Source organism: Entelurus aequoreus, linkage group LG07 (assembly GCF_033978785.1).
Source record: "Entelurus aequoreus isolate RoL-2023_Sb linkage group LG07, RoL_Eaeq_v1.1, whole genome shotgun sequence".
Taxonomy (NCBI): domain Eukaryota; kingdom Metazoa; phylum Chordata; class Actinopteri; order Syngnathiformes; family Syngnathidae; genus Entelurus; species Entelurus aequoreus.
The window spans coordinates 80,194,961-80,213,699 of record NC_084737.1 but is presented as its reverse complement, the minus strand read 5'-3'; the positions used below and the strand labels follow the sequence as shown (position 1 = coordinate 80,213,699).

At 39.0% G+C, this 18,739-nt stretch overlaps 1 protein-coding gene across 3 annotated transcripts in view; it reads right to left on the bottom strand.

The window, feature by feature from the left end:
* Nucleotides 1-18,739, bottom strand: part of mgll (monoglyceride lipase) — a 76,126-nt gene that overhangs the window by 50,856 nt on the left and 6,531 nt on the right. For 2 of the 3 annotated variants that reach the window (XM_062054604.1, XM_062054605.1), the window contains exon 2: nt 17,975-18,116. In XM_062054604.1, coding sequence (XP_061910588.1) covers nt 17,975-18,116 — 142 coding nt within the window. Of the gene's footprint in view, nt 1-17,974; nt 18,297-18,739 lie in introns of those variants that run through there. The other variant, XM_062054603.1, reaches the window with a different exon arrangement.

The window sequence follows — 18,739 nt, the reverse complement described above, 5'->3', positions numbered from 1 at the left end:
CCGTCGATCGCTGGAACGCAGGTGAGCACGGGTGTTGATGAGCAGATGAGGGCTGGCTGGCGTAGGTGGATAGCTAATGTTTTTAGCATAGCTCTGTGAGGTCCCGTAGCTAAGTTAGTTTCAATGGTGTCGTTAGCAACAGCATTGTTAAGCTTCGCCAGGCTGGAAAGCATTAACCGTGTATTTGCATGTCCATGGTTTAATAGTATTGTTGATTTTCTGTCTATCCTTCCAGTCAGGGGTTTATTTATTTTGTTTCTATCTGCATTCAAGCACGATGCTATCACGTTAGCTCCGTAGCTAAAGAGCTTCGCCGATGTATTGTCGTGGAGATAAAAGTCACTGTGAATGTCCATTTCGCGTTCTCGACTCTCATTTTCAAGAGGATATAGTATCCGAGGTGGTTTAAAATACAAATCCGTGATCCACAATAGAAAAAGGAGAAAGTGTGGAATCCAATGAGCCAGCTTGTACCTAAGTTACGGTCAGAGCGAAAAAAGATACGTACTGCACTGCACTCTAGTCCTTCACTCTCACGTTCCTCATCCACAAATCTTTCATCCTGGCTCAAATTAATGGGGTAATCGTTGCTTTCTCGGTCCGAATCGCTCTCGCTGCTGGTGTAAACAATGGGGAAATGTGAGGAGCCTTTCAACCTGCGACGTCACGCTACTTCCGGTACAGGCAAGGCTTTTTTTTATCAGCGATCAAAAGTTGCGAACTTTATCGTCAATGTTCTCTACTAAATCCTTTCAGCAAAAATATGGCAATATTGCAAAATGATCAAGTATGACACATAGAATGGATCTGCTATCCCCGTTTAAATTTAAAAAATTCATTTCAGTAGGCCTTTAATATGTCCGTGTGGAAACTCGTTCGGTACACCTCCGAACCGAACCGGAACCCCTGTACCGAAACGGTTCGATACAAATACACGATACAAAATTTTAGCCATATTGCCTGTCCCTATTTTCTATAAATTCAAACATTTTTGCTTGCTTTCCTAGATGAGTTTTGATTATTTTTTTTAAATGCAACTACCCTACAGACACGTTGGGAAATAATAAACAATTCGGATTCTAAGAGGCAAAAAGTGTAACCAAAGAACTGTTCTGCAAAAACGAGCTGCTTTATGTTGCACATTCATCTTTGTTGTGTGTACAGTACATACTGTATGCCCGCTGCTGATGACATTTACACCACACACACACACACACACACACACACACACACACACACACACACACGTCGGTATGTGACCTACAAACACTCCATGTGTGCATTGCCACTGAACAAAAAAATGCCCCTGCAGTCCAAAGATAAATGTGACGTTTACATTATCAGACGCCTGCAAGTTCCAATGTTGCACATAACAATTCATTACCCTGACTGCTGGTTGTTGCCTTCCCTCGCAGCTCGGAGCTCATTTGGAAGCAGATGGCAGTAATATCCAAAGAAAAGCAGCCTATCGACACGTAACAGCACATCCCCGTGCAGTTTTACTGCTGGTGATGACAATAAAAACCATCCATAAGGCATTGGAATGAGGGATGCTAGCGTGCAAAGTGGATAGTTTGCAGAAGATGCTGATCCTTACAATATCAAATGATTATGTTGGGGATATAGTGATACATGAGGTGTGTCTGAGCTGCTGTGACGTACACTACCGTTCAAAAGTTTGGGGTCACCCAAACAATTTAGTGGAATAGCCTTCATTTCTAAGAACAAGAATAGACTGTCGAGTTTCAGATGAAAGTTCTCTTTTTCTGCCCATTTTGAGCGTTTAATTGACCCCACAATTATTTCTGTATATTGATAACAGAAATAATTGGGGGGAGGGAGGTTTTTTGGGTTGGTGCACTAATTGTAAGTGTATCTTGTGTTTTTTATGTTGATTTAATTAAAAAAAAAAAAAAAAAAAAAAAAAAAAAAAAAAAAAAACCCATACAGATAATAAAAAAACCGATACCGATAATTTCCGATATTACATTTTAACGCATTTATCGGCCGATAATATCGGCAGGCCGATATTATCGGACATCCCTAACTGTAACAATAATTTTTTTGTAAATTGTTGGATTTACAATATTAACTATGAAGGATAAAACACTGAATATTGACAACATATGAACGTCACACCCCCTCGCCATCCACATATTTTACAATCAAGCGAAACGCAACAAAAATGCAACAAACAGTGAAATATGAACGCGAAGGGTAAAAAAACCCAACTACCATCTGATTTTTTGATTAATTGAGACTTTTATTAGTAGATTGCACAGTACAGTACGTATTCCGTACAATTGACCACTAAATGGTAACACCCGAATAAGTTTTTCAACTTGTTTAAGTCGGGGTCCACTTATATATCTGATATATCACTAAGATTTTGAACTTTGTTGTAAAAATCTCCTTCCGCATCTGTCCCTGACACCCGCATTTTCAGACTTGCTCTGGAAACTCTCCGTGGAAACGCTCCCCACCCACACTGCTTGGTGCCTCGTCTGAGCTGCTGTGACTTAGATTACCATAGTAACTAATTGGATTACCATAGCAACTAATTAGATGACCATAGTAACTAGTATATCATGCAAAAGCCAGAATGTACATGGAAATAAAGAATATTGGATTCACAATATTAACTATGAAGGATAAAACACAGAATATTGACAACATATGAACGTCACACCCCCTCTCCATCCACATATTTTACAATCAAGCGAAACACAACAAAAATACAACAAACACGGTGAAATATGAACGCGAAGGGTAAAAATAAACCATACTTGCCAACCCTCCCGTTTTTAGCGGGAGAATCCCGATATTCGGCGCCTCTCCCGACAACCTCCCGGCAGAGATTTTCTCCCGACAAACTCCCGGTATTCAGCCGGAGCTGGAGGCCACGCCCCCTCCAGCTCAATGCGGACCTGAGACTGAGTGGGGACAGCCTGTTCTCACGTCCGCTTTCCCACAATATAAACAGCTTGCCTGCCCAAAGACGTCATAACATCTAGGGCTTTTATAGAGTGCACAACTGCGCACACAACAAGGAGACGAAGCAGAAGAACGAGGAAATTACAGACATGGCGGCCGAAATGATATACTCATCATGAACGGAGAAGTTAAACAGGACAATACTGCCATCTAATGGATAGCCACTGGAACACTGAAATTCAAGTATTTTTTTTTTTTTCTATGTAAATAAAATAAAATAAAAAAAATATATATATAGCTAGAATTCACTGAAAGTCAAGTATTTCATATATATATATATATATATATATATATATATATATATATATATATATATATATATATATATATATATATATATATATATATATATATATATATATATATATATATATATATATATATATTAAAAAAATATATATAAAAAATATATATGAAATACTCGAGTTGGTGAATTCTAGCTGTAAATAACCACTGAGGGTCCAATTTGAGGGAAAATGCTTCTTCCTTCGGCGAGTATAACCTTTGGCGCTCGGCGAGGAATGTAATTACATGCTGGCTAAAGTGTCCCGTGGGATTCTGGGTATACTCGCGGTGTTGGTATCTCACACAGAGAGAGAGAAAAGAGACAAAGGATGAATAAGCAGGGTCCAAACAGAGATAATGCGCTCAGCCAATATTGACTCACCACAGAATTATTCATAAAAGTGACGACATGCTTGCATGTTTGTGGCAGAGAAGGTTCCTTACTCATCTCAGGCATCCAAAGCTGCACCACAAAGAGTTATTTTAGGCCTCCTGTGAGAGGAAGAGTTTGCGTTCTCGTCTTATTGCTGGTCAGTCAGCAGTTAGATAGGGAAAATATCCATCCATCCATACATCTTCTTCCGATTATCCGAGGTTGGGTCGCAGGGGTAGCAGCCTAACCAGAGAAGCCCAGTCGTTCCTCCCCCCAGCCACTTGGTCCAGCTCCTCCCGGGGGGTCCCGAGGCGTTCCCAGGCCAGCCGGGAGACATAGTCTTTCCAACGTGTCCTGGGTCTTCCCTGTGGCCTCCTACCGGTCGTACGTGCCCTAAACACCTCCCTAGGGAGGCGTTCGGGTGGCATCCTGACCAAATGCCCGAACCACCTCATCTGGCTCCTCTCCATGTGGAGGAGCAGCGGCTTTACTTTGAGCTCCTCCCGGATGGCAGAGCTTCTCACCCTATCTCTAAGGGAGAGCCCCGCCACCCGGCGGAGGAAACTCATTTCATTGTACCCGTGATCTTGTCCTTTCGGTCATGACCCAAAGCTCATGACCATAGGTGAGGATGGGAACGTAGATCGACCGGTAAATTGAGAGCTTTGCCTTCCGGCTCAGCTCCTTCTTCACCACAACGGATAGATACAGCGTCCGCATTACTGAAGACGCCGCACCGATCCGCCTGTCGACCTCACGATCCACTCTTCCCTCACTCGTGAACAAGACTCCGAGTGGGCCATGGATGAAGTGCTGGCTGTCCAGAGTCGGGACCCGGGGTGGACCGCTAGCCTGTGCATCGGTTGGGGACATCTCTGCGCTGCTGACCCGTCTCCGCTCGGGATGGTTTCCTGCTGGCCCCACTATGGACTGGACTCTCACTATTATGTTGGATCCACTATGGGCTGGACTTTCGCTGATATGTTGGATCCACTATGGACTGGACTTTCCCAATATTATGTCAGACCCACTCGACATCCATTGCTTTCGGTCTCCCCTAGAGGGTGGGGGGTGGGGGGGGGTCACCCACATATGCGGTCCTCTCCAAGGTTTCTCATAGTCATTCACATCGACGTCCCACTGGGGTGAGTTTTTCCTTGCCCTTATGTGGGCTCTGTACCGAGGATATCGTTGTGGCTTGTGCAGCCCTTTGAGACACTTGTGATTTAGGGCTATATAAATAAACATTGATTGATACTTGAACTCCTCAAACTTGGGGCAAGATCTCCTCCCCAACCCGGAGATGGCACTCCACCCTTTTCCGGGCGAGAACCATGGACTCGGACTTGGAGGTGCTGATTCCCATCCCAGTCGCTTCACACTCGATCCAGTGAGAGCTGAAGATCCTGGCCAGATGAAGCCATCCGGACCACATCATCTGCAAAAAGCAGAGACCTAATCCTGCAGCCACCAAACCGGATCCCCTCAACGCCCTGACAGCGCTTAGAAATTCTGTCCATAAAAGTTATGAACAGAATGGGTGATAAAGGGCAGCCTTGGCGGAGTCCAACCCTCACTGGAAACGTGTCCGACTTACTGCCGGCTATGCGGACCAAGTTCTGACACTGATCGTACAGGGAGCGGACCGCCACAATCAGACAGTCCGATACCCCATACTCTTTGAGCACTCCCCACAGGACTTCCTGGGGGACACGGTCAAATGCCTTCTCCAAGTCCACAAAACACATGTAGACTGGTTGGGCAAACTCCCATGCACCCTCAAGGACCCTGCCGAGAGTATAGAGCTGGTCCACAGTTCCACGACCAGGACGAAAACCACACTGTTCCTCCTGAATCCGAGGTTCGACTATCCGGCATTTTCCCCATATCTATGGGGAAAATAACACAACTCATTTCCCAGTTAAAGCCATTCAATTTTGTTTGTATTTTTACTGCCTCGTTCTTGTCAGAGCGCTCACGTGTCGGAATGAAAAATAATTTCCTGCGAATTAATGCGAAGGGCTACCAGTTTGATACACACTTAAATAAATTGCCAGAAATAGCCAATTTGCTGAATTTACCTTTAACTCTATGTTATTATTAATAATTAATGATATTTACACTTAATTGAACGGTTTAAAAGAGGAGAAAACACGAAAAAAATGACAATTAAATTTTGAAACATAGTTTATCTTCAATTTCGACTCTTTAAAATTCAAAATTCAACCGAAAAAAAGAAGAGAAAAACTAGCTAATTCGAATGTTTTTGAAAAAATTAAAAAAAATAATTTATGGAACATCATTAGTAATTTTTCCTGATTAAGATTAATTTTAGAATTTTGATGACATGTTTTAAATAGGTTAAAATCCAATCTGCACTTTGTTAGAATATATAACAAATTGGACCAAGCTATATTTCTAACAAAGACAAATCATTATTTCTTCTAGATTTTCCAGACCAAAAATTTTAAAAGAAATTCAAAAGACTTTGAAATAAGATTTAAATTTGATTCTACAGATTTTCTAGATTTGCCAGAATAATTTTTTTTAATTTTAATCATAATAAGTTTGAAGAAATATTTCACAAATATTCTTCGTCGAAAAAACAGAAGCTAAAATGAAGAATTAAATTAAAATGTGTGTATTATTCTTTGCAATAAAAAAAATAAATTTACTTGAACATTGATTTAAATTGTCAGGAAAGAAGACGAAGGAATTTAAATGGTAAAAAGGTATATGTGTTTAAAAATCCTAAAATAATTTTTAAAGTTGTATTTTTTTCTCTAAAATTGTCTTTCTGAAAGTTATAAGAAGCAAAGTAAAAAAATGAATGGAATTATTTAAACAAGTGAAGACCAAGTCTTTAAAATATTTTCTTGGATTTTCAAATTCTATTTGAGTTTTGTCTCTCTTAGAATTAAAATGTCGGGCAAAGCGAGACCAGCTTGCTAGTAAATAAATACAATTTTAAAAATAGAGGCAGCTCACTGGTAAGCGCTGCTATTTGAGCTATTTTTAGAACAGGCCAGCGGGCTACTCATCTGGTCCTTACGGGCTACCTGGTGCCCGCGGGCACCGCGTTGGTGACCCCTGTTCTAGTTAATATTGAAATTGCATTTTTAATATGTGTGAATAGGCACAAAAAACAACAACTGTTTGCTGTCACACAGATCATGGCCATTGAATTAATTTATGTTTTAATTACCCAGACATCCTGTCTGCTAATTAGTCACCACTGTGCCGACGTGGGTGAGATGTAGTATGTGCAAAAAAAAAAAATAGAAAAAAGAGGTTCTGCATATCATCTTGACTCAAGGTGTTTTTGTGGGCCTTCACATTCTGTTATGTCTTCTGCACCGTCACACCTCGTGCAATTACATGCTCACACAGAGTCAATGTGCGGCATCTGTGTTTCTTTTCTCCGCCACAGCCATATTGCGGAGCGTGTGCAAAGAGGCCGATTGCAGCCCATTTCGGGAGAGAGATTAGAAAGAAAAACCTATTAGGAGGTCGGGGATGGGGGGGGGGGGTTAGTCACGTGGTTCTCATGAGTGTGTTGAGGTGCATTTTGTGAGCCGAGTGCACGGACACGCTGCAGGATTATTTGCCATTCAATCAACGTTGTGTTCTTTTAACGCTTTCCTCTCAGTGTCAAAACATTCGGGCGTTGTAAGCCCTTCTTGAATTCTAACGGGGTCAACAACACCCAGTACGAGATCTTCGCGCAGCTGGTAAAACGAGATTTACATAATTATAATTATAATGAGTTTGGCTTATAAGTGCTTTACTAGTCTGTGCAAAACACGCTTCTACTGTTGTTATGGTGTGACATACCGTATTTTTCGGGCTATAAGTCGCAGTTTTTTTTCATAGTTTGGCCGGGGGTGCGACTTATACTCAGGAGCGACTTATGTGTGAAATTATTAACACATTACCGTAAACCAGGGGTCACCAACCTTTATGAAAGCAAGAGCTACTTCTTGGGTACTGATTAATGCGAAGAGCTACCAGTTTGATACACACTGTCATGTCTGTGTTAATCATGTTTTTGTTTTGCTTGGGTTTTGGGCTCTTTTTTTTAGTTCCTGGTTGCACTTCCTTGTTTGGTTTGGTTTCCATGGTCACCCATTAGTTTTCACCTGTCTTGTCACGCACCTGTCTCACGTTTTCACTAATCATGTCACCAGTATTTAAAGGCCTACTGAAATGAAATTTTTTTATTTAAACGGGGATAGCAGATCTATTCTATGTGTCATACTTGATCATTTCGCGATATTGCCATATTTTTGCTGAAAGGATTTAGTATAGAACAACGACGATAAAGATTGCAACTTTTGGTATCTGATAAAAAAAGGCTTGCCCCTACCGGAAGTAGCGTGACGTAGTCAGTTGAACATATACGCAAAGTTCCCTATTGTTTACAATGATGGCCGCATGAAGTGAGAGAGATTCGGACCGAGAAAGCGACAATTTCCCCATTAATTTGAGCGAGGATGAAATATTTTTAAATGAGGAAAGTGCAAGTGAAGGACTAGTGGGGAGTGGAAGATGCTGTGAGAGCCGGGGGTGACCTGATATTCAGCTGGGAATGACTACAACAGTAAATAAACACAAGACATATATATACTCTATTAGCCACAACACAACCAGGCTTATATTTAATATGCCACAAATTAATCCTAATGCTAGCTCCTAGCTACTAGCTCGAGCTAGTTATAGCAAGCGATCAAATGTTTGGAAGCGCAGCTGTGTACTCACGTTATCGCAACTGTGTATCCAAATCAAAGTCCTCCTGGTTAGAGTCTCTGTTGTCCGAGTTCTTCCATCTTGACTGCATCTTTCGGGAATGTAAACAAAGAAGCGCCGGCTGTGTACGTGTTGTTGCTGACTTCCCTCGCAAAATAGACACTTCGCACCGACAACTTTCTTCTTTGCTTGCTCAGCTTCTTTCTCCATAATGCAATGAACAAATTGCAACAGATTCACCAACACAGATGTCCAGAATACTGTGGAATAATGACATGAAAACAGAGCTATTTCGTATTGACTTCAATGGTGTCCGAATACTTCCGTTTCAATGATTGACGTCACGCGCATACGTCAACCCTCAGAGGCGTTTCGAACCGGAAGTTTAGCGGGAAATTTAAAATTGCACTTTATAAGTTAACCCGGCCGTATTGGCATGTGTTGCAATGTTAAGATTTCATCATTGATATATAAACTATCAGACTGCGTGGTCGCTAGTAGTGGCTTTCAGTAGGCCTTTAAGGCCATTGTTGCCAGGCAGTCGGCCTGGCGACATCACTCTGTTCACCCTCATGATCCATGCTGCGCTTCCTTTTGCCCCTCTTGTCATGTCGGTAAGTTTTGTTATTGTTCATAGTTTTTTGCCTTTGTGCTAGTGTTTTGTTTTCATAGTCTAGTTTTGTACTTCCGCCATTGTGCGCGCCTTTTGTTTTCATAGTCAAGTTTTTTCCCTCCGCTGTGAGCGCTTTTTGTTTATCCCCTTTTGAGCCTTTTTTGAGTTAATATATTAAACATGTCCTCACCTGCACGCCACGTTTGGTCCAATTCCTTTGCACCACGGGAGAACAAACCACGCCATAGACCAAGTCCTAACACACACTTTATTAAATTGCCAGAAATAGCCAATTTGCTCAATTTACCTTTAACTCTATGTTATTATTAGTAATTCATGATATTTATCTTTGTGGAAACACTGATCGTCTTAATGATTTCTCACAATGAATATAGATGGAAACAGATAAATATCAAAATGCAACACTTTATTTTTATATTTTCTCTAAGTGCACATTTTTCAAATTGAACATTTTCAAATGATCACTTCTAAGACAGTCTTGTGAACTCACAATATCCCATTTTAACTAGCTAGCCACTAACATTTTGGAACAAATCATGAATTACTTTGCACCATGTTTGTACAAATAATAACTCATGTAAAATACAAAAGTCAACTCTCAAATTTTTAAATAAATCATGTCACACTTTGAACTGGACACCAAATCTGTTATCTGTTTCTTTGTCAGTTAGTGAAGACCAAGACTTTAAAATATTTTCTTGGATTTTCAAATTCTATTTGAGTTTTGTCTCTCTTACAGTTAAAAATGTCGAGCAAAGCGAGACCAGCTTGCTAGTATATAAATAACATTTAAAAAATAGAGGCAGCTCACTGGTAAGTGCTGCTATTTGAGCTATTTTTAGAACAGGCCAGCGGGCTACTCATCTGGTCCTTACGGCCCGCGGGCACCGCGTTGGTGACCCCTGCCGTAAACTATCAAATAATATTATTTAGCTCATTCACGTAAGAGACTAGATCAGGGGTCGGCAACCCAAAATGTTGAAAGAGCCATATTGGACCAAAAATACAAAAACAAATCTGTCTGGAGCCGCAAAAAATTAAAAGCCATATTACATGTGTCATGAGATATAAATGTAATTAAGAGGACTTAAAGGAAACTAAATGACCTCAAATATAGCTACAAATGAGGCATATGCAATATGTACATATAGCTAGTCTAAATAGCATGTTAGCATCGATTAGCTTGCAGTCACGCAGTGACCAAATATGTCTGATTAGCACTCCACACAAGTCAATAACATCAACAAAACTCACCTTTGTGCACTCATGCCCAACGTTAAAAGTGTGGTGGACAAAATGAGATAGAAAAAGTGGCATAAAACACGTCCTAGAAAGTCGGAGAAATGTTATACATGGAAACAAACTATACGGCGAGTTCAAGGACCGCCAAAATTAGTAGGACAAAACGGCGCTCGCCAAATACTCGAATCAGTGAAGCATGTTTAATATAAACAGTGTGATTTATAACAATTAGCGAGGTTTATGTCATGTTTGTCCTCCAACAGAAAACATTCTGAAACAAAAAAATGGATTTTTTTTCCCCTCATCTTTTTCCATTCTTCATACATTTTTGAAAAATCTCCAGAGAGCCACTAGAGCGGCGCTAAAGAGCCGCATGCGGCTCTAGAGCCGCGGGTTGCCGACCCCCGGACTAGACGTATAAGATTTCATGGGATTTAGCGATTAGGAGTGACAGATTGTTTGGTAAACGTATAGCATGTTCTATATCAGTGGTCCCCAACCACAGGGCCGCGGCCCGGTACCGGTCCGTGGATCGATTGGTACCGGGCCGCACAGGAAAAAAAAAAAAAAAAGTATTATTATTTCTTTTTTTATTAAATCAACATAAAAAACACAAGATACACTTACAATTAGTGCACCAACCCAAAATACAGTCCGTAAGCACACATGATTGTATTTCATTATGACAAAAAAAACAAAAGTTAATAATAAGCTTGCTTGAATAAATGTAAGAATGTCTCAAGACTACTGACACACCCTATCCAGTATGCAAACCGGTTTGTTCCACATCGATAGCAGCAAACGCAAACCCAGCATGGAACACTTTGGAACACATAACACATACCCGTGGTGCATTCAAGCACTCTTGAATAAAGTTTTAAACAGAGGCGTCATTAGTTTTTAAAGACGGGGGAGTCTTAACCCCCAGAAGATGCACTGACAATAATAAAAATGTGATTCGTATTATCCATGAAGTGAATCAGAGGATGCCTAGTTTACACCCTGAAGTAAAGGAGAACTTGACAGACTTAAAATCATATTTAAGTGAATAATAACAGGATATATGACTATTTGATTTCATATTCTGGCCACTTTATATTGAATTTGTTGGTACTTTTTGTAGGAAAAAATAGCTTTTTATCAGGGATGTCCGATAATAGCTTTTTGCCGATATTGTCCAACTCTTAATTACAGATACCGATATCCACCGATACCGATATATGCAGTCGTGGAATTAACACATTATTATGCCTAATTTGGACAACCAGGTATGGTGAAGATAAGGTCCTTTTTTAAAAAATTAATAAAATAAGATAATTAAATTAAAAACATTTTCTTGAATAAAAAAGAAAGTAAAACAATATAAAAACAGTTACATAGAAACTAGTAATTAATGAAAATTAGTCAAATTAACTGTTAAAGGTTAGTACTATTAGTGGAGCAGCAGCACGCACAATCGTGTGTGCTTACGGACTGTATCCCTTGCAGACTGTATTGATATATATTGATATATAATGTAGGAACCAGAATATTGATAACAGAAAGAAATGGGGGGAGGGAGGTTTTTTGGGTTGGTGCACTAATTGTGAGTGTATCTTGTGTTTTTTATGTTGATTTAATAAAAAAATTAAAATAAAAAAAACGATACCGATAATTTCTGATATTACATTTTAAAGCATTTATCGGCGGGGAAAAAATATATTTTTTGTTTTAATATGGTTTCTGTAGGAGGACAAACATGACACAAACCTCCATAATTGTTATAAATCACACTGTTTATATTAAACAGGCTTCACTGATTCGAGTATTTGACGAGCGCCGTTTTGTCCTACTAATTTTGGCGGTCCTTGAACTCACCGTAGTTTGTTTACATGTATAACTTTCTCTGACTTTCTAGGACGTGTTTTATGCCACTCCTTTTTTCCGTCTCATTTTGTCCACCAAACCTAAAAATAAATAAATAATACAATAAAAAATGATACCGACAATAAAAAAAACGATACCGATAATTTCTGATATGACATTTTAGAGCATTTATCGGCCGATAATGTCGGCCTGCTGATTTTATCGGCCGAAAAATGCCATCAATGCCATCTCTACTTTTTAGCAAACAAACGAATTACTTAAGGGGGTTTATCTAGATCAGAGATTCTCAAACGGTGGTACAGGCTCCATCTAGCGGTGCGCCAAAGATTTGATTCATTATTTATATGTATCTATATTCAAACAGTGTTACTGTTCAAACTGTGTGTAATGGTACGATGGCCAAAAATATTCAATATACTTGTTAAATAAAACCTCTGCCTTGTTTTAAATTAATACATAGGCCTACTACGCTACTGTATTGTAATGTTGGTCATTATGGCGGTACTTGGAGAGCCAAGTGTTTTCTGAGGTGCTTCTTGGTAAAGAAAAAAATGGATATTTTCTAGATATGCTAATACAAGGGTGTCAAACTCATTTTTTAGCTCAGGGGCCGCATGGAGGAAAATCTGTGCACACGCGGGCTGGATTATTAAAATCATGGCATTAAATCTAAAAAATAAAAACCACTTCAGATTGTTTTCTTTGTCTTACTTTGGCCAAAAATAGAACAAACACATTCTGAAAATATTACAATAAAAAATGTGAAAAAAATACCGGCAGCGGTGAAGTTTCGATCCATGAAGGATAGAAGAAAGGGAATAAACGTTTATAACATATGCATAAAAAGTGTTTTCTTGTGTATATTTTTAATTTTTTATGAATTAAGTAACGTTTATGACAACCTTTTTTCCAAAACACAATATAGAATGTGAGATATAACAGGATAATGCATACATCGAGTCATACCAAAGACTATAAAAATGGGAGCCATTACCTCCCTGCTTGGCACTCAGCATCAAAGGTTGGAATTGGGGGTTAAATCACCAAAAATGATTCCCGGGCGCGGCCACCGCTGCTGCTCACTGCTCCCCTCACCTCCCAGGGGGTGATCAAGGGTGATGGGTCAAATGCAGAGAATAATTTTGCCACACCTAGTGTGTGTGTGTGACAATCATTGGTACTTTAATTTAATTTATCATTTGAGTTTGAGTTTGAGTTTATTTTGGAACATGCAAGCATACAACATGATACATCACAATTTCCACTTTCTCATTTCAACATGTTCGAAAAGGAGTAGGAAGAAGCAGAGTTTATTTAATCCTTACCCTATCCTATTCTATTCTATTCTTTTACATACCAGTCGCTAAAACTTTTTGTTCACTTCCTGTTCTCAATTTATTCATAATATACTCCATATCAGGGGTCACCAACGCGGCGCCCGCGGGCACCAGGTAGCCCGTAAGGACCAGATGAGTAGCCCGCTGGCCTGTTCTAAAAATAGCTCAAATAGCAGCACTTACCAGTGAGCTGCCTCTATTTTTTTAATTTTATTTATTTACTAGCAAGCTGGTCTCGCTTTGCCCGACATTTTTAATTCTAAGAGAGACAAAACTCAAATAGAATTTGAAAATCCAAGAAAATATTTTAAAGACTTGGTCTTCACTTGTTTAAATAAATTCATAATGTGTTTTACTTTGCTTCTTATAACTTTCAGAAAGACAATTTTAGAGAAAAAATACAACCTTAAAAATGATTTTAGGATTTTTAAACACATATACCTTTTTACCTTTTAAATTCCTTCCTCTTCTTTCCTGACAATTTAAATCAATGTTCAAGTAAATTTATTTTTTTATTGTAAAGAATAATAAATACATTTTAATTTAATTCTTCATTTTAGCTTCTATTTTTTCGACGAATAATATTTGTGAAATATTTCTTCAAACTTATTATGATTAAAATTCAAAAAAAATATTCTGGCAAATCTAGAAAATCTGTAGAATCAAATTGAAATCTTATTTCAAAGTCTTTTGAATTTTTTTAAAATTTTTGTTCTGGAAAATCTAGAAGAAATAATGATTTGTCTTTGTTAGAAATATAGCTTGGTCCAATTTGTTGTATATTCTAACAAAGTGCAGATTGGATTTTAACCTATTTAAAACATGTCATCAAAATTCCAAAATTAATCTTAATCAGGAAAAATGACTAATGATGTTCCATAAATTCTTTTTTTAATTTTTTCAAAAAGATTCGAATTAGCTAGTTTTTCTCTTCTTTTTTTCGGTTGAATTTTGAATTTTAAAGAGTCGAAATTGAAGATAAACTATGTTTCAAATGTTTTTTTCGTGTTTTCTCCTCTTTTAAACCGTTCAATTAAGTGTAAATATCATTAATTATTAATAATAACATAGAGTTAAAGGTAAATTGAGCAAATTGGCTATTTCTGGCAATTTATTTAAGTGTGTATCAAACTGGTAGCCCTTCGCATTAATCACTACCCAAGAAGTAGCTCTTGGTTTCAAAAAGGTTGGTGACCCCTGCTCCATATGTAATCACAATCAAAATAAATAAATATTTGTTTTCAAAACGGTTACAAAAAAGTGGGACCCCAAAAATGTTACAGTGGGACCCCATTTTTAGGACTCTTATGTCCTTTTTGTTCACCCCTGTTTCATGGATTCATCCAACACGCACGTACAACAAACTCTGGTAACATTTACATTGTTAACTCTACACATCGTCTTGCACCATTTACTTAGAGTAGCATACACACCCCAACACCTCATCATCAGGTTCAATAAACCTATCGAACTGATGATCCCTGACGTTGTGTCGTCTCCTTCCCCCGTCGTAACGTAACATTTTCAGAATGAGCTCGTTCTATTTTCAAACAAAGAAAACAATCTGAAGTCGTCTTTGTTTTTAAGTTATCGTGCCGTGATTTTACCAGTCCGGCCCACTTGGGAGTAGATTTTTCTCACAAATATATTCTACAGTAGTGATTGACTATAATGAGCTCATAAATACAGTAAACACAGAACTAAACATAGTTTAAAAAATGGATGGACACAAATAAATGATCTTTGAATATAAATAAAACTAAGATAGTGATGTTTGGAAATCGCAACATAACGTCTGAACAGAAAATAAGTATTGATGGTACCCAAATTGAAATCGTAAATGAGAATACATTTTTGGGAGTAATAATTGATAGTAAACTATCATGGAAACCTCATGTCAGACACATTAAAACAAAAATCTCCAAAAGCTTCTCAATTATAAACAAAGCAAAACTATACCTCAATGAAAATGCACTCCGTACTCTACACTGCACCTTGGTACTCCCATACCTTACATACTGTGTTGAAGTATGGGGGAATACTTACCACAACACAATTCATCCTCTGATCATATTACAGAAAAGAGCAGTGCGGATCATTCACAACGTTGGTTATTTAGAACATAATCTATCTATGCAATCAAAGTTGTTCGAATTTGATGACCTTGTTAAATATAATACATTAATAATCTTATATAAAGCATTTAACAAATTATTGCCGCCTTATCTACAAGGTTTTTTTTATAAGACGAGTGCAGGCTCATAACTTGAGAGGCTTTGGATATTTCTTATTGCCGAAAGCTCAAACGTTTTTGTGTGTCTGTATGCGGAGTAAAACTCTGGCACAAACTGGACTTACAACACAAGCAATGCCAAACTATTAATCGATTTAAACTATTATACAAACAAGGGGTCTGGTTCAAATATAGAGATGAAGGTCTTTAATTTGACCTGCTGCTATACTCTGTCTCAAAGTGTTAACATGTGCTCAATGTTTCCTCACAATTATTGCTATGTTGTCTATTACCATTGTTGATATATTCATTATTCCTACATTGATACAAATTATTGTTACAGTGTAATAATTATTGTTACCTGTGGTAATGCCACTATGATGCAACATCTGTATTATAATCCTTGAACAAAGTAACAGTGAACTCATGTGAATAATCACTGAATGGAGAACTGGGGGTGGGATTAAATAAATTATCTTCTTCCCACTCCCTTTCAGGCAAAACTGGACAATCATGCACTATATTAATTTATATCATTATGTGTTGTCAACTTGTACTTCTTTTACTTTTTATGTCTTTAATGCAGCTGAGATATAGGCTCCACCTATGTCGTGCGCGCAATACAACTGTGCTGCTTTTATTTTGAAAAGTGTTATTCATGGGCGTATGTCCGGGTGTAACCTGTGAGTGAAGGTGCACAGCGACAAGTGATGCACGGTTTACACCCGAGATGCTAAAAAGAGAAAAGTTGATGAGGAATGGCGTGTTTTCAGCAAGACATGGACTGCCAAGCAACGTTCCCTCTAAGGTGCGCGCCTGCGCAATTGCGCACTACTCAAGCGTCCTCTGCGCACAGCAAATATATGCCGCGCACCAAATCAAATCCCATCTGAATTCTAAACAAAATAAACACATTTATTCTGTGTAATTTTGCAATGCAACTTTGAGTGACAGTGACAACAAGCGGCCCTAACGGTGTTCGTCAACACCGTTCAATTGAACACCGTTCAATTATTGTAACGTCTATCGAGATGCTTCGAGGACAGGAATTATATCGATCACTTTATTGAGCAAAACTGTTTATATTCGGCCATAACCACACCAAAAACATGAGTTTTCACACTTCTATCTGGAAAAACTAGTCATTTTCTGCCGTACAAACCAGGCCAAAACCAACTTGTCATCTGTCACCAACACGCATAGCACTAAACCACTGGTGCGTTTATGGCCACACAAAAAGTCGGACAACTCAAAACACCACACAAAGTTACACTATGACTCCTCAGTCATACGTGTGCTTATTCTACTGTCATTTATTATTAATGTTCATTTATTGATATTAATCATGGAATGCTGTTACTAGAGAAAGTTACAGGAATGCACACTTCATCCTATGCTTACATTTCATTGTGCAACATGAGGATGTTTAAGGGGAACTAAATGTGATCTCTGAAAGGGGTACAAATGATTTCCAAAGCAGTGCTTTTGGTATAAAGTTAAGTTAGGTTAAATGAAAGTATTATTATTATCATTATTATTTATCTTACGGTATATATATAAAAAATAATATTGAGCAAAATGTAATTGAAATATTGTCGATGTGGCCCTCCAGCAGTGCTCGGGTTGCTCATGCGGCCCCCGGTAAAAATTAATTGCCCACCCCTGTGTTATTTAGTCAGGTTCGGGACAGGTGTGCTGCTGGTGTAGCCAGTGTGCATGTCTGATGTTGCTCACCTGGGCTCCACTGAATGCTGTTAAAACTATGGAATGTGTCAGAGTCGGATTATTGTCGATTTTGTTCCAAGGAGTCTGTATCCACCCTCTTCTTATCAGTGTTGAGAGGAGGGGGGAGATGGGGGCTTTCTTTGTGTGAAAAGAGTTGCTTTTTCCTTTGGAATGCCAGATCAACTTGGGCTACGCATTTGTATGTGTTGTTCGAGGCTGGTCTCTATTCTCAAATATTTGACAACAAATTACAAAATACCTATACTGTGCTTGGTGGTACCTTTGAGTCCGTTTATATGTCATCTAAGGAACTTGGGACTGATCAGCATTTTACATCCCACTTGGAGGAACATCTGGTCAAACGCAACAATGCTCAGGGAGTTTTTGCGTTTGCTGGGAACATTGCAACCCCTGATATAAAAGACGTAAGAGCACGACCCACTCGTTCCAACATGTAAGTGAAAGTAAAAGCATTGCATTTGCACAAGACGACATGAAAGCAAGCTTCTGGCCCCTCCTCCTCCTCCTCCTGGACTAACCTTGGCGGGCCGGTGGGCTCCCAGTAGCGGCAGAACAGGTGCTGTCCGTCGGCGTTGACGATGTGCTGCAGGTCGCTGAACGGAACTCCCTGCGGACTCCGCCGCGGAGAAGCTCCCGGCTCGGGCATGGAGGAAGAGGATCCTGCCAGAGAGAGCGGCCATAGTAAGACATCGCGGCCGTACAGGAAGCAGCCCAGGCCGGCGGCGAGCAGGCAGGTCGCGGCGGTGGCGGCGTGCATGTTTTGTTTTGTTGTTGTTTTTTTGGCGAGAATAAAAGACTTGGTTGTGTTCACTTTAAATGGAACACTCGCCTTGATTCTAATCTCCCCCCACACACACACACACACACACACACACACACACAAATGTGACGTCACATGACCATATGTGCTCCCCCCATCACATGACCGCGAAGAAAAACACTTTAATGCAAAAATCATCATTTAAAAGTCAAACAAAAATGTGCATTTATATGAGAATTATTATGGCATTCATCGGCCATAACATTAGGCACACCTGCACGGATGAGCATGCCTTGCTGAAGGGCAGGTGTTGGGATCCAAATAGCAGGTCACGTGTTTTGGAGAAGAAAAAAAAAAAAAGGCTTTATTTGGCTGTGCATGTTTATTTTTCAATCCAATCCACTTTATTTATACAGCACATTTAAACAACAAAATGTTTCCAAAGTGCTGCACAACAATATTAAAAAACAATATTCAAATATTATCCTTAGCTCCACCAATGACTGAATAAAAACAAAAAAAT